We start from the raw sequence: 17,442 nt of genomic DNA, 5'->3' as shown, positions 1-17,442 counted from the left end.
AAAAATAGCTATTTAAATATTTGTCATTACAACTACTACATAGATTCAAGAACTGGAAATAACACAAGAACAAAAGTTTGTTCACAGTGCTAACCATTATTATCACCAAGGTCTATGGAAATAATGGCAAGTTTCTGCCTCAAAGCCTGTTCCCTCGAAGACACCCAAAGAAATATCACCCTGTCACCCTCTGCCAGCTCAGTTAAAGGGTACACCAGGGTGCATCTTCTCCCACCCAAAAGTATCAAATATAGGTGGCTTAGCTGGTCCCCAGTCACTGTCCAGCTTCAGACATCTTCCGGGGTCTGCACCCCCAAGCCTCTGCTCACAGGCCTGCACTGGCCACCGTTGTTGGCATACCTGCTGGCAAGCCTACTGGCAACCACTGACACGGTCCCCCATGGGGGGAGGGGAAAGAACCAACTGACTTTTTGATTTCTGCACTCTTCCTTTCAAAAGTCCTCTCCCAGAATCCCATGCGTGCCAGAAAGCCAGTAGGAGTGTCCAGCTTTCCAACTAATGAGGGCCAGCGTCAGCCATATTTGCCTTTGCTCCACTGAATAATAGTAAAGAAATTAAAAAAAATACACATTTAGAAAAAAGATGGCGGAGGAGTGAAAGGGAGACATGCTGACCTCCTCCTCCCAAGACCAAACTGGAATTGCGACTAAATAGTGGAGTAATCACCTGGAAAACAATGGAACTATAGTGGGAGAGGAGCCTTGGAGCCGCAGACAGTGGATTCAACTCTCACACATCCCAACGGGTGAGAAGTGTGATGGAGGCTTGAGAGGGGGGGCTGGGTGCCCATGGGCACTAGCACCAGAGGCACTAGCACCAGAGGGACATTGAAATGGCCAGTTAGCTTCCCCCGAGAAGAACGGGGTCTGAATCATAAACAGGGACCTCTAAACTACAGCAGATAAAACCAGTAAAATACAGACAAAACGCAACTCTGAAAAGCTTAGGGGGCGCTCTCTGCCAGAGACAGGTGGCTGGGGATGCAAAGAGACATTTAAAGGGCCAACGCAAAAATTGCAGTGGCAGCCGCCCTCCTTGATCTCTGGGTAGAGGCGGCAGTGGGGTGGGCTGGTGCCTGGGAAAAGACTGGTGAGGAAAACTTTGTGAAGAGAACAGAGACAGCGGCTGGTGGAGCCTGGGTGATAACCCACCTCCCACTCTGCAGCTACCATCTCGCTCAGGCACAAGGGAATCAATTAACCTGCCTTTTGTGTGCTCCGCATACAACTTGTGCGCATGTGAGCTGGGGGGCTAAGTGTAGACTGGCTGGGAGAGCCTTGAGAAGAGACTGGAGACTGAGGCGTTGGGGAAAGAATGGGAGGAGGAACCAGGGAGTCCCGACTCCCTCTCCAATCCATAGTCTCCATTCTGGGCAGGCAAAGCGCGCCCCCAAAGAGGCAGAAGTGGGCCCGCACGAACCAGACTGCCCACGATTGAAACGCAGTCCACACAGGTGGTGGATTCTTGGCCGAAGGGATCACAGAACTGCCCACAGACCCCTGAGGAAAGACTGGAAAAGGAGGAGTTGGGGAAAGAACGGGAGGAGGAACCAGGGAGTCCCGACTCCTTCTCCTTTCCCTAGTCTCCATTGTGCGGGAAAAGGACACACCCCACAAAGAGCCAAAAGCCGAAAAGCACACAAGAGAGAGCCCAAAACCACCCAGTGCAGGCGCGCACACTTGCACCAAGCGGCTGGCGAGGGTTGGCGAGTGTGTGTGTGGACCAGCGCGGGATGGTAAGGCCTCCCACAGGTTGGCACCAATGGGGCCTGCGAGGGAGTGCGCAGATCAGCCAGGGCAGGTGTAAATCGACCCACGCAGGCCCGAGAGTGCAGAGCAGTCCGCAGAAATAGTGGATCCCGGGCCAAAGGGGTCACAGAGCTGCCCAGAGTCCCTGGAGGAAAGACTGGAGACAGTATTAACAGGAGAGTCATGGAGCTGACTTCCTCCCATTTCCGTAGTCTCTATTTGGCGAGGGCAAGCAATGCATCCAAAGAGCCAAAAGCGGGGAAAGCACACAATAGAAGACCCTAAACGGACCAGTGCCGGGGTGCCTGCTGGCCTGGGGGGCCAGACCAGTACGCGAGGTCGCGAAGAAGCCCCCTAGGCTGGGGCAAGCATGTGCGAGCCCAGGCGGGCGGGGGATCCTGCCCTACCAGGGAGAGCGATCAAGGAGCTGGCATGAGAGTACAGAGGGATCCACAGAAATAGTGGATCCCTGGCCGAAGGGGTCACAGAGCTGCCCAAAGCAGGAATCAGACACATGCAGTAGACTCCTGGAAGGCTCAAACAAACGACCCAAGGACATACAGGGTCAACAACTGACATCATCCGAGGCAGATCCAGAAAGAAAAGTAAATGAATGAATGAATGAATGAATGAATGAATGAATAAGTAAATAAAAAGACCCGCCTACTACCATATAAGTTTAATTCACAAAGTCAGGAAATCTAGATGGCCCATTTGAAGCAGAAGCCAAAATAAATAAATAAATAAATAAATAAATAAATAAACGGACTCTCACAAAAATGGGAAGAAAAAGAAGTTCCCCCCAAATGAGTGGAAAAGGGGACTCCCCACAGAGAGAGCTCAATGAAATAGAGGCAAGGGAATTATCAGATATGGAATTCAAAACAATGGTTCTAAGGAAGCTCAAGGAGCTCAGCCAGCTCAAAGAGAACTATGAGAAACTGCAGAGAAACTATCAGGATCTTACAGCAAACTACATCAGCCTGGAAAAGGACATAGAAACTATCAAGAAGACACAAGAGGATATGAAGAATACCATTTCTGAATTGAAGAACACAGTAGAAGGAATCCAAAGCAGGCTGGATGAAGCTGAGGATCGAATCAGTGAGATGGAGGACAAGGTAGAAAAAAGCTCCCAGAAAGAACAAGAAATGGAAAAACGACTCAAAAAGAATGAAGAGGCATTTAGAGAAATGCAGGACAACCTGAAACGCAATAATATCCATATAATAGGGATACCAGAAGGAGAAGAAGAGGAGCAAGGGATAGAGAACCTCCTTGAAAAAGTTATGATGGAAAATTTCCCTAATTTGAGGAGAGAAAGGCTCTCATGGATCCAGGAGGCACAGAGGACCCCACTCAAGAGGGACTCAAGGAGGTCCACTCCAAGATACATCATCATTAAAATGGCAACTATCAAAGACAAAGAGAATCCTTAAGGCAGCAAGGGAGAAGGAGAAAGTAACATGCAAGGGGGCTCCGATAGGCTAGGAGCTGACTTCTCAACAGAAACACTACAAGCCAGAAGGGAATGGCAACAAATATTCCAAGTAATGAAAAGCAAGGGCCTACAACCAAGGCTGCTCTACCCAGCAAGGCTCTCAATTAAAATAGAAAGGGAAATAAGGAGTTTCCCAGACAAGAGAAGCCTAAAAGAATACATCTCTACCAAACCAACACTCCAAGATAAGCTAAAGGGACTGGCTTAAGAAGATAAAAGAAAAGAGTGAGAAAGAGAAAAACACAGTTACGAAGAGAAAAAATGAATAAGTTTCTATCAGTAATAACTCTCAATGTAAATGGACTAAATGCCCCAATCAAGAGACATAGGGTAGCTTAATGGATAAGAAAACATGACCCACACATATGCTGCCTAGAAGAGACCCACCTCAGAGCCAAAGACCTACACAGATTGAAAGTAAAGGGATGGAAAAAAATATTCCAAGCAAATGGGCAAGAGAAAAAGGCCGGGGTTGCCATACTTATATCAGACAAAGTAGATTTCAAAACAAAGGCCATAAAAAGAGACCCAGAGGGGCACTTTATAATACTTAAAGGAAGAATCTATCAAGAAGACATCAACATTGTAAACTTATATGCTCCCAATAGAGGAGCCCCCAAGTATATAAGGAAATTGTTGGACGACTTCAAAAAAGATATAGACAGCAACACACTGATAGTAGGGGATTTCAACACCCCGCTGTCAAAAATGGACAGATCTTCCAAACAAAACATTAATAAAGATATTGTGCAGCTGAATGACACACTGAATCAAATAGACTTAACTGACATATATAGAACCTTACATCCCAAAGAAGAAAAATACACATTCTTTTAAAATGTTCATGGCAGTTTTTCAAAGATAGACCACATGATAGAACACAAAGCAAACCTCAGCAAATTCAGGAAAATTGAAATAATACCAAACTTTTTCTCAGACCACAAGGCCTTGAAACTCGAAATCAACCTCAAAGAGAAACTTCAAAAACTTGCAAACTCATGGAGATTGAACAGTAGACTATTAAACAATGAATGGGTCAATAATGAGATAAGAGAAGAAATCAAAAAATTTCTGGAAACAAATGAAAATGAACAGATAACAGTCCAAAACCTATGGGACACAGCAAAGGCAGTCCTGAGAGGGAAGTTCATAGCAATACAGGCTTACCTAAAAAAGATAGAAACATTTCAAATAAAAGACCTAACACTACAACTTCAAGAACTGGAGAAACAACAACAAATAAATCCCAGAGCAAGTAGAAGGAAGGAAATAGTCAAGATGAGAGCAGAAATGAATGACATAGAGACAAAAAGAACAATTCAAAGGATCAACTAATCCAGGAGCTGGTTTTTCGAAAAGATAAATAAAACTGACAAGCCTTTAAGCAGACTCATCAAGAAAAAAAGGGAGAGGACCCAAATTAATAATATCAGAAATGAAAGAGGAGAAATAACAACTGATACCACAGAAATACAAAGGATTGTCAGAAACTACTATGAACAATTATATGCCAAGAAATTTGAAAACCTCGAGGAAATGGACAAATTTCTAGAAAAGTATAATCTTCCAACACTGAAGGAGGAAGAAATAGAAAGCTTGAACAAACCAATAACAGCTGGGGAAATTGAAGCAGTAATCAAGAAACTCCCGGCACCCAAAAGCCCAGGGCCGGACAGTTTCACAGGAGAATTTTAAAAGACATTTAAGGAAGAGCTAACCCCTGTCCTTCTCAGACTATTCCAAAAAATTCCAGAGGAGGGAAGACTCCCAGACTCTTTTTATGAGGCCAGCATCACCCTAATCCCAAAACCAGATAAAGACCCAACAAAGAAAGAAAACTACAGGCCAATTTCGCTGATGAACATAGATGCTAAAATCCTCAACAAAATATTGGCAAACCGCATCCAGCAATAAATTAAAAAGATTATCCACCACGATCAAGTGGGATTTATCCCAGGGATGCAGGGATGGTTCAATATACGCAAGTCAATAAACGTAATACATCACATAAATAAAAGACAAAAACCACATGATCATCTCGATAGACGCAGAAAAAGCATTCAATAAGGTACAGCATCCATTTATGATCAAAACACTCAGCAAAATGGGGATAAATGGGGCATTCCTCAACGTAATAAAGGCCATCTATGAAAAACCTACAGCCAACATCATACTCAATGGGCAAAAACTAAAAGCTTTCCCACTAAGATTGGGAACACAACAAGGATGTCCGCTTTCACCACTTCTTTTCAACATCGTATTGGAAGTCCTAGCCACAGCGGTCAGACAAGAAAAAGAAATAAAAGGCATCCAAATAGTAAAGGAGGAAGTAAAGGTATCATTGTTTGCAGATGACATGATAGTGTACATAGAAAACCCTGTAGACTCTACCAAAACACTCCTCAACCTAATAAGTGAATTTGGCAAAACAGCAGGATACAAAGTCAATACTCAGAAATCAAAGGCATTTTTGTACACCAGCAATGACATAGAAGAAGAAGAAATCAGAAAAAAATTACCATTCGATATAGCAAGAAGAAAAATAAAGTACCTAGGAATAAATTTAACCAAAGAGGTAAAAGACCTGTATGCAGAAAATTATACAACATTAAAGAAAGAAATTAAGGAAGACACAAATAAATGGAAGCATATACCGTGCTCATGGATTGGAAGAATTAATATCATCAAAATGTCCATACTACCCAAAGCAATTTATAGATTCAACGCAATCCCTATTAAGATACCAAAGACATATTTCACAGAAAAAGAACAGACATTTCAAAAATTTATATGGAACCATAAATGACCCCAAATAGCCACAGCAATTTTGAGAAAGAAAAACAAAGTAGGAGGGATCACAATACCGGACATCGAACTATACTACAAAGCCACTATACTCAAAACAATCCGGTACTGGCACAAGAACAGATCCATAGACCAGTGGAACAGAAAAGAAAGCCCAGAAATAAGCCCAGCTCTATATGGGCATCTAATATTTGACAAAGTGGGCAGAAGCATAAAATGGAGCAATAATAGCCTCTTCAACAAATGGTGTTGGGAAAGCCGGACGGCTACATGCAAAAAATTGAAATTGGATCATCAGCTGACACCATACACAAAAATAAACTCAAGATGGACAAAAGACTTAAATATAAGTAGCAACACCATAAAAGTCCTAGAGGAGAACATTGGCAGGAAAGTCTCAGATATCCCACGCAGCAATTTTTTCACTGATATGTCTCCTAAAGCAAGGGACATAAAGGAAAGAATAAACAAGTGGAACCTCATCAAAATAAGAAGCTTCTGCACGGCTAAAGAAAACATCAGCAAAATGAAAAGGGAGCCAACCCTATGGGAAAATATATTCGCTAATGATACATCAGATAGAGGTTTGATCTCCAAGATATATAAAGAACTCACTCGACTCCACTCCAAGAACACAAACGATCCAATCCAAAAATGGGCAAAGGACCTGCGCAGATGCTTTTCCAAGGAGGAGATACAGAGGGCCCAGAGACATTTGAAAGGATGCTCAGCATCACTAGCCATCAGAGAAATGCAGATCAAAACCACCATGAGGTACCATCTCACACCAGTCAGAATGGCCATCATAAACAGATCAACAAACAACAGGTGCTGGCGAGGCTGTGGAGAAAAGGGAACCCTAGTGCACTGTTGGTGGGAATGCAGACTGGTGCAGCCATTGTGGAAAGCAGGGTGGAATTTCCTCAAAAAGATGAAAATGAAACTGCCTTTTGATCCAGTGATTCCCCTGCTGGGACTATATCCTAAGAATCCCAAAACGCCAATTCAAAAGAACTTATGCACCCCGATGTTCATAGCAGCACAATTTACAATAGCCAAGTGTTGGAAGCAACCTAAATACCCATCAGTAGATGATTGGATCAAAAAATTATGGTACATTTACACAATGGAATATTACGCAGCAGAAAGAAAAAAGAACTACTAAACTTCGCGACAGCCTGGATGGAACTCGAGAGCATTATGCTAAGTGAAATAAGCCAGGGGGCGAAAGACAAATACCATATGATCTCACCTATAAGTGTAACCTAACCAACAATACAAAGATGCAAGGAAAATAAGACCAGCAACACTGAAAGGAAAAGATACCAACAGAGACAAGAGGGAAGGAGGAAGGGGGGGCGGAGGAAAAGGAAGGGAAAGGGAAAGTCAAGGAACATATAGCAAGGACTCATGGACAAAACCAAAGGGGAAGAGTTGAGGGAGGGAGGGAGGGGGCAAGGGAAAGTGGTGGGGAGTAGGCCGAGACAAATGTATTTGAAAAAATAAATTAATTAATTTTAAAAAATAAAAAAAAAAAAACCCTGAAAAAAAATACACATTTACCAAAAGGAAAAAAAATAGGGAGACAGCAGTAAACCAGTCTGGCATTTTGAAAAATGGAAAGTAGAGGGAAGCTCATTTACTCTCTTAGCAGAGAAGCAGAATTTGAAATTAAATGTTCCCAGAAGGAGGTCCAAGGGGCAGCCAAATGGTGCCCCAGGATCCTGGAGAGGCTCAGGGATTTCACCAGCACCATGGAGGGCAAGGTTTGGGGCTGACACTAGGGACTAATCCAAAGCCTATGAGGAGCAGATAGGTTGCCCCTTCCCCCAGGGCCCACCCCATCCCTTGAAGCCAAGCAGCTACCCCTCTGGGGTGGAGGTGGGGGCCATTCCAAAAACATCTGGATCTCAGAAGCACTGGACAGAGGAGGGGTGAGGGGCTGGACCAAAAATAGGGTTAAGTGAAAGTCTGCAGATGCTGCATGGGTGGGGGATCCTCCAGTGACATGACCAGATTTCCCCCAAGAACCCTCACCAAAGCCCACCTTACTGGCAGGCTCTGCCCATGCTGACAGGCTTGAGTGGCTAGGATGTTGTTGTTGTTGTTGTTTTTCCAAACAGAATGCTCTATTACTATTTTTTAACTGCATTAGGAACCTGGTGTGCCTGGCACTTTGTTGTGTACATAAGTATTAGCAGACTGCCTGTTTCCTCCTCTACCCCTCACCCTCCAGAATATCTTGGGGTTTTTTTTATTAAATAGGAGATGAAAGAAAATGTTTATAAAATAAAGAGAAACCACACCTTCCCACCCTCACTTAAGAAACAGGTACTAATTCCTTGATGTCTCTGCTGTGACCATCCCTGGTAGAGGAAACACTGTTGTCTTAATCATTCCCTGGTTCTGCTTTGTAATTTTATTACATGTTTATATTGGTTTCACATCTTTTTGAATTTTATATGAATGGAATCATATCACATTTATACTTCCGTGACTTGCTTTTTCACTCAATATTATGTTTCTGAGATTTGTCCAAATAAATATGTGCAGCTATATAGTGATCCTTTGAAAATTCCACAATTTATTTTTTCTATTTTGTCTCACCGTTGTTTTTTTTTAAATCTAATGCTGTGTTTAATTCTCTAAGATCTATTCTTGGTCCTTGCTCTTCAATATAAATTTTAGAATCAGTTTGTCAAGTTCCACCAGTTAAAAACTGTTTTGAGATTGTGAGTGGAACTCACTGAATCTATAAATCAGTTTGGGGAAAATCAACATCTACATGAAATTGAATTTTCCCGTTCATGAACATGGTGTGTTTCACCATTTAATCTTTTCAATGAAGTTATATAATTTTTTCTTGTAGAAAAATCCAACCTGTAATCAGGTGTTATCCATTTACCTCATAAATATCACTCAAATCTATCCTCTCCATATACATTGGCATCACCCTATAGCAGGGTTTCTCAGCCTCGGCACTACTGACATTTTTGACTAGATAATTCTTTGTTTTGGGGAGAAATCCCATACATTATAGGACGTTCTGGCAGAATTTCTGACCTCTACCTCCTGGATGCCAATTGCAGCACCCACCACCTTGCCGCACCTAGGTGCAATGACTAAAAATGTCGCAAACATTGCCAAATATCCTCTGGTGGGCAAAAGAGGCACCCAGTTGAGAATCACTGCCTTATACCAAGCTATCAGTATTTCTTGTCCACTGTACTGCAATAGCCACCTAGTATGCTTCCCTGAATCCACCAATCACTGCACCCTATCCCATAACCCATCTCCACACTACAACCAGAGGGATATTTCCAACTCCAATATTGTCAATCCCTGCTTAAAGCACTTCAATGGTTTCTCATTTCTCTTACAATAAAATTCAAAATGCTTGTGAGTACTTTATATTGTCTAGCTTGCAATTCTCCAGGTGCATCTTGTACTCCCTGCATCCTCCTTCTCCTCCTTCCCTGCACTCCAGACACACTGGCTACATTTCACACTGCCCTCTCTTTGTGGTTGTCCATCCTCAACTTACCACACTACAGAAGGCTGAGAGCCAACTGCAGTTCATTTCAACAGTCTTTGCTAAAGGGGATGGGAATGGGATCCAAGTTTTAGTACCTTACTATTTATGAATAGAGCTTGTCACTGAATGTCCAAATGCAATACTGACAACACTGTTAAGTAAACAAGTCTGCTAGAGTAGAGTCAAGCTTCTCTCCCACCTAGACAGATGAAGCTCACTGCCTTGGCTCATAGGGTTGCTACACCAGTAAATCACAAGAATTCTATACATAACCTACATAAATTTTAACAACTGCATCTGACAAAATCATTCATAATTCTCTTATAGTACAACAGATTAGATATAACTACAGTTGTTCGACTAACTGGATCTAAAAGTATGTATTAATTAATTAATTAATTAATTATGATCTCCCTAAAATTAAATGACATCTCCCTGAAAGCAACATACTACAGGGGTCTCAACTTGGTCCTACCTTATTTACACATTTTAATTAATGAATAGCTAAAGATATAGAATTATGATTACCAAGTTAATAAATGTCATAGGAGAAATAGCTAAAATAATTTATTAAAATCATACTTCAAAAAGATATCAACATAAATCAATTCAATGGAACAAGGTAGATAAACTAATAAGCTGAAATGTAATAGGAAGAAAAATCAACCACACAAAGAATGGGAGAGACCTAAATTGACAGGAGTTCAAGTAGTAAAATGTGGGTGTATCAGAAGATTACAAATTCAGTATGTCATCAATGCGACATGCTTATTTAGAACAAAACAACATACTTTTATATTGCTCTTTTCAGTTTCACTAATAAACTCCATATTATCAATTCTAATGGTCGATTCTCTACCTCATTTTCACCTCCCAGCAGCATGTTAACAAAGGTGATCCCCTTTTTGTACCACTTTCCCTTTTCTGGCTTTACATTCTCTTGATTCTCTTACCTCACTGACTGCCTTTTCCAGTTTCCTGTACATGACTCCCAAATTTCTATTTCCAGTCCAAATCTTTCCATTGAAATCTAAACACTTAGATGCATCTGCCTCACTATTATCGAAACCCCTACTTTCACCTCCCAACCCAAGTCTGCTTCTCCTGTAGTCTTCACCATCTCTGTCCTTCCAACTGCTCAGGCCAAGGCCTTCAGTCGTGTCCCTTCCTCCTACTCCCCCCGTCGACCGGCTTCATACCCTACATTCATTCATTCCATCAGTAAATGGCTCTGTCTACGAAATATATCCAGAATCTGACCACTCTCACCACATCCACTGCTCCATCCGTTCCCTTCAGGGTTGCTGCAATCATCTCCTAAGTGGTCTCCTTACTTCCAACTTTGATACCACGTCCCCACATTCTACTCTCGATACTCTAGCCAGAGAGTTCGTTTGAAAATATGTATTCATTCAACACTCATTCCAAGACTTTTTACTGAAATCCATCTTTGTGCTAGGCACTGTTGTAGATACTTAGAATATATCTGTGAATAGAAGAAATAAAAGTCACTGCCCTCATGAAGATTTTGCGTCCTGGAAAGGGACAGAAAATAAACTATAAATAAATAAATTACATACTGGGTATCCATAAGTGCCACAAGAAAAAAATAGGGCAGGTAAGGAAAGCAGTACTAAAAAACAGGGAAAGGTTACAGATTCGAATAGGAGGATAAGTCAAGGCTTCATTGACAAAGTAACTTTTCAGGAAAGACCTGATGGAAGTAAGAACTTAGCCTCGCAGGTATCTAGTGGAAGTCCAGTCCAGGCAAAAGATGTTAACAATAAGAATGCATAAAATATAGCTTAACTGATCTTCAACTGACCACATGACAACCTGAATAATACAAGATTTTAAACTTATTTTTATGTAAATATTCCTTGTATTTTACTTTTTATTGTATTTTTCCACTACAATTTACCCCCATATCTCCCCTCAGCCAGCAATCACCACATTGCTGTCTATGTCCATGAGTCCTTTTTCCTTTATGCTTAATCCCTCCACCCCATAAACCCAACCAGCTGTCATCCTGCTCTCCATCTACGAGTCTGTTCTCATTTTCCTTGTTAGTTCAGTTTGTTCATTAGATTCCATGTATGAGTGAAACCATATGGTATTTATCTTTCTCTGACTATCTTATTTCACTTAGCATAATGTTCTCCAGGTCCATCCATACTATCGCAAAGGGTAAAATTTTCTTCTTTTGTATGGCTAAGTAGGACATTGTGTAAATGTCTCATCGTTGTTTTATCCACTCATCTACTGATGGACACTTGGGCTACTTCCATATCTTGACAATTGTAAATAACGCTGCAATGAACACAGGGGTGCTTATGTTTTTTCAAATTAGTATTTTAGGTTCCTTCAGATATACTCCCAGAAGTGGGATCGCTGGGTCAAAAGGCAGATCCATTTTTAATTTTTTGAGGTATCTATATACTGCTCTCCACAGTGGCTGCACCAATCTGCATTCCCACCAGAACCCAGTGCAAAAGGGTTCCCCTTTCTCCACATCGTCTCCAGCACTTGTTATTTGTTGATTTATTGATGATAGCCATTGTTACAGGTGTGAGATGGTATCCCATTGTGGTTTTAATTTGCATTTCTTTGATTATTAGTGATGTTGAACATCTTTTCATATGTCTATTTGCCATCTGTATGTCCTCTTTGGAGAAGAATCTATTCAGGTCCTTTGCCCATTTTTTAATTGGATTGTTTGGTTTTTTGGTGTTGAGTTTTATAAGTTATTTATAAACTTTGGATATTAACCCTCTATCAGATGTATTGGCAAATGTGTTCTCCCATTCTGTGGGTTGTCTTTTTATTTTGTTGATGGTTTCCTTTGCTGTGCAAAAACTTTTTAGTTTGATATAGTCCCAATTGTTTATTTTTTCTTTTATCTCCCTTGCCTGAGAAGATATATCAGAAAAAATTATTGCTAAAATGTTCAAGATTTTACTGTCTATGTTTTCTTCTAGGATTTTTATGGTTTTGGATCTAACATTTAAGTCTTTTATTCATTTTGAATTTATTCTTATGTGTGGCATAAGAAGGTGGCCTAGTTTCATTTTTCTGCACATATCTGTCCAATTTTCCCAACTAACTATCTTTATTTGAATAAGCTATCTTTAGTCCATTTATGTGCTTGCTTCCTCTGTCAAATATTAATTGATTATAAAGGTGTGGTTTTATTTCTGGGCTCTCTATTCTGTTTCACTGATCTATGTGTCTGTTTTTATGCCAGTACCATGCTATTCTTATTATTATGGCCTTATAGTATAGTTTGATATTAGACAGCATGATTCTTCCAACTTCGTTCTTCTCAAGATCGCTCTTGCTGTTTGGGACCTTTTCTGGTTCCATATAAATTTTTGAAATATTTCGTCTAGTTCTCTGAAATACATCATTGGTATCTTTATAGGAAGATTTTAAACTTTTTTTTTGTAAATATTACTTGCATTTTCTTAATTTCTTAATAAAACCACAAGTGCTTTTTCAGAAATAATAAATAAAATATTAGAAACTACTTATGTACGTGGTAAGCTTTAAGCCTTTTTCTAAAATATAATTAGGAGTTTTGCCTTCCATTTCATTGAGTTTTTTTATGGCTCATAAAAAGCAGTTAGAAAGGCCTGCAGTTTTTGATATACACATAGGACATAACTAATACTCAGAAAAAGAGCAAGTGCATCAAACACAGCAGATCACCTAGATCTAGCTTGCAAGAAATATAAACATTTTTCAAATAAGTATACTGACTGGTTTTTCAGATTAAATAAGTTATGAAACTAATGGTAAGCAAAGTCATTGGATTTATTAACACAATGAAGTTATGGACTTTTAAAAGCTTGTTAGTTCCCACCTAATTGGATGAGATTAGCACAATGGTTTGTTTTTACCTTCCGGCGGCCTGTTGGATGTTGCCACAACGACGACCCCATTTTTGAACAGATTTTCAAAAAGCTGTTTCAGAATCATGGCATCAGCAATGTCAGTGACCTATGGACAACAACACATTTGTTTTATTTTAATTTCACTTCTGTTCTAACAAATTTGCTAATGGCTCATCTTTTTCTTTTTTAAGAATGAAAGCAAATTCCAAGAGAAAAATTCTAATTACCATCACGAAGAGCAGATAATTAAAAGCATGAAAAACTGTATAGTAGTTTTTTAAACTTTACTCTGCTTTTTTGCAAGCCTTTCATTTCTACGCAAATTATCAAATGGTTCTTTATTAACTTCTTTTATAAACTACAGGTGGAAAGCATACATAATTGTCCTAAACATTTACAAAGTCTAATTAATTAGAACTAACATGACCAACTCCCTCCTCCTATCCCCATCACGGCCCCAGTTCTCCAAAAAAAAAAAAGAGAGAGAGAGAGAGAGAGAAAATATGCAGACTGTAAGAGATTTCTAATACCTTTCTGGCAAAGGTCTCTCAAAAGGTGACTTTAAACGGTCATGGAACTTTAGAAATAAGGACAAGTAGCCAGTGAGACATAATCAGCTGCTGTTGAAAATAGAATGATATGACATAGATACTATTGTGCAATTGTTGCACAAAACAATTCAACAGATGGCCCATCACAAAAATAAGCAATTTCATTGTTCTTTTTAAGTGCCTTCTATTACTGTCCATGAATAATTAAAAGGCACTGCAGTCACTTCCAGCACAGCCAGCCTCTGCTAACCTCTGTAAACACAAATATTCCTTCTACCAAAAATAAATAAATAAATAAATAAATAAATAAATAACAACTTACAAGAATGGTGAACACAGTACTTTAAAAAAACAACTTCTAGCCCTGGCGTGGGTAGCTCAGTTGGCTAAAGTATGCTCCAGATACTAACCCAAGGTTGTGAGTTTGATTGCGGTCAGGGCACATACAAGAATCAACCAATGAATGCATAAATAAGCAGAACAACACTGTCTCTCTCTCTTTCTCTCTCTCTCTCTCTCTCCTCTCTCCTCTCTCTCACTCCCTCCCTCCCTCCCTTCCTCCTACTCTCTAAAATCAGTAAATAAAAGTTAAAAAATAACTTTTGACAAAACAAGAAATGCAGATAAAATTATTTAAGTACAGAGATGCATATAACTATTGATTTTTTCTAAAATTATTTTTTAAAATACACAGTTAACAAATAAGCTTAATGATAACTTTTTTAAAAGCTTTTAAAAATCACAAAAAACTATAAAAATTAGGAGGGATGTAAGTTGACTTCAAAAATAAATATATAATGAAGTTTGAATTAATCATCATACCCTCCCTTATGAATATAACATGGGTTTTAGATACTCTCAATGTAGAAATGTTTTGACCTTTCTTTAATAAAACATCTTAGATTTTAGATAATCTCAATATATTCATAAAATATATAACTCAATATATACCACATTGTTATTTTTAAATCATGTTAGAGTACATAGAAACTAGTGGTATTCTTTCAAATTAGATCAAAATACTGTAAATTACCAAGTAACTGATTCTAACACAACTAACAATAACAAGCTGGATTTTAGACAGGTCTCAATCACGATCTCTTTACAGTTAATATCTTACTCAAAAGTTAAATTATTTCCTTCCCACTTGAAGGAAACAAAACAAGACCAGGATATGGGAATGTGCAAATCTTTTTTCTGTCTCAAGTTGTAATTTTAAAACATAAACTAAAAACCTATTGAAGGTTCTTATATTAAAAAGGCTTCAGAAACTTACAAAGTAGTGGTTAAAATGAAAAGGAAAGTGGTACTGATATTAATTTGGAGCTTAGGATCACTGTCAAATTTTGCTTCCGCAAGAAACACTTACAGAGAAGGCCCTTTTCAAATGCCAAACACCAGTGGAATTTCTGATGAGAGGACAGAACAAGCTTACAAATTTTAGAAGCAACTGCACTTTTAAATTGAATTCCCAATATGCTGACTTTTAAAAAGAATATTATCAATTAAAAGTTACCCAATTTTAGAGAATAAAAATGGTCATTTAACTATCTCACTGTTGTTTTTGAAAAAATTTTAAATAAGCATTTGTGCCCTAAGATTCAGAAAAATAAGGGGACATTTAGCATCCAACACAGAGCAAAGGTTTAAAAAGAAAGTTGGAGAAAGCAAATAAGACTTGTGGTTAACTTATCACTAGTTGTTTCTGTATTACAGCATGCTTTTGCTCTGTAAGAGTAAATTAACTTGAAGAAGCTGTGGCTAATTAATAAAGCAGAAGTCACTTGTTGTAGTGGGTGCCAATATATGCTCTTTTGATCTTGTCCCTGTACTTGTTCAGCTTTGCTGGGGAACAGTAATTTTACAGTATAAGTGAACAGAAGACAACTGGCCACACATTCTTGAAGAGTGGGCTTTTTTCAGCACCCAGCATTTCATTACTACCAGGAACAAAAGAGAAGGCTACAGATTACCAATAAGGGTAGTCTGCTAATACAGAGAGTGAAGACATTTCATTAGCATTAAAGAGAAAAGATTTTTTATGACCTAGAGTTGCTTTCCATTATGACTCACTTAAGTAAAAAAGAAAAAAAATCTAATGGTTAATTTACATGTGTAAGTGCTTGAGTCTCAGTCATTCCACTGATTGGTACAGTACCATGTAATGAGTGACAAACATAAGCATGCATTATCAGTAATTAGTATTAGCACAAAAATAAGCACCTGTTTTTATTAGCAGTTTTTAATAGCTTTCCTGTTTTATAAAAATGGGCAAAACTATTTTTTAAATGATATTGATAGCTTATAGAGGAGAATTTTGCATGATATTCTGCTCATCAGAAATCTTTTTTTTTAACCATATTAGTAAAACATCTATCCAGTGTCCCTAAAAAAGAGGCAGGAAGAAATAACATTTTTAAAAATAGCTTTCCTTCAGTATTCTGATATCTTCAGAATCATTTTTCAGAAACAACTTAATAAGAAATATAAATATTCAAGGAGGGCATAAAGAAGTCCCTAAAGAAAACTTTAAGGAAAACCTGTTCTTTTTATTTCAGCAACTAATATACATAAAAACAACCTATCTAAACAAATTCTCAAACAAAATAAAAATAATGTACCTAATATAGGTAGAACTGAAATGCTATACACTAAGACAAACCAATTTTGAGGAATGAAGAATATGTTCTGCAGATGCAATCTGAATGCTTCCAAAATACAGTCTTAAAAATGCCTTAAATTCAAGAGCATAAAAAAGAAAGAATAAGCCCTGGCCAGCTAGCTCAGTTGGTTAGAGCATCATCCCAATACAACAAGGTTGTAGGTTCAATCCCCAGTCAGGGCACATACAAGAAGTAACCAATGAATAAATAAATAAGTGGAACGACAGGGCGATGTTTCTCTCTTGCTCTCGCACATGCTCTCTTGCTCACTCTTTCTTTCCCTCTCTCTCATGAACACGACCTAAAGACCAATAATAACTAGTTAAAAATCAAGACTATTAATAGGATTCAACTTTAAAAGTGAAATGGTGATTGTAGATATACTGTCATTAAGATTAAATTGCCTAAAAATTTATTTTCTACTAAATTAGCAATGTAATATACTAGGTTTAATAGGCTTAAGGATAATTTTCAGGTTCTATCATTAAAACCATCTACTAAAAGTCTACCCAGTCTAGATCTTTATGTTTAAAAACATAGTAGAAGACATCATATAGCAAGGAGAACATAAAACATAGCTGTTACTACTAATGAATAAGAACACTGATAATGGATTCAAACTGAGTTATTAGCTGAATAACCTTGGACAAGTCATTTAATCTCTCTGACCCTTAATTTCTTCATCAATACATGAAGACTACTTACAAAATTATTATGATATATAG

General features: G+C 38.8%; 1 protein-coding gene across 2 annotated transcripts in view; it reads right to left on the bottom strand.

Annotated features, from left to right (window-relative positions):
* AFG1L (AFG1 like ATPase) overlaps positions 1 to 17,442 on the bottom strand; it is a 197,605-nt gene that overhangs the window by 115,950 nt on the left and 64,213 nt on the right. For both annotated transcript variants that reach the window (XM_054569795.1, XM_054569796.1), the window contains one exon: positions 13,510 to 13,609. In XM_054569795.1, the coding sequence (XP_054425770.1) occupies positions 13,510 to 13,609 (100 nt within the window). The remainder of the gene's footprint in view (positions 1 to 13,509; positions 13,610 to 17,442) is intronic.

Source organism: Pteronotus mesoamericanus, unplaced genomic scaffold (genome assembly GCF_021234165.1).
Source record: "Pteronotus mesoamericanus isolate MK-2021 breed Mesoamerican mustached bat unplaced genomic scaffold, CSHL_Meso_final contig_20, whole genome shotgun sequence".
In the NCBI taxonomy this organism is placed as follows: Eukaryota; Metazoa; Chordata; class Mammalia; order Chiroptera; family Mormoopidae; genus Pteronotus; species Pteronotus mesoamericanus.
The sequence above is the reverse complement of the archived record's forward strand: the minus strand, read 5'-3'. Positions and strand labels throughout refer to the sequence as shown.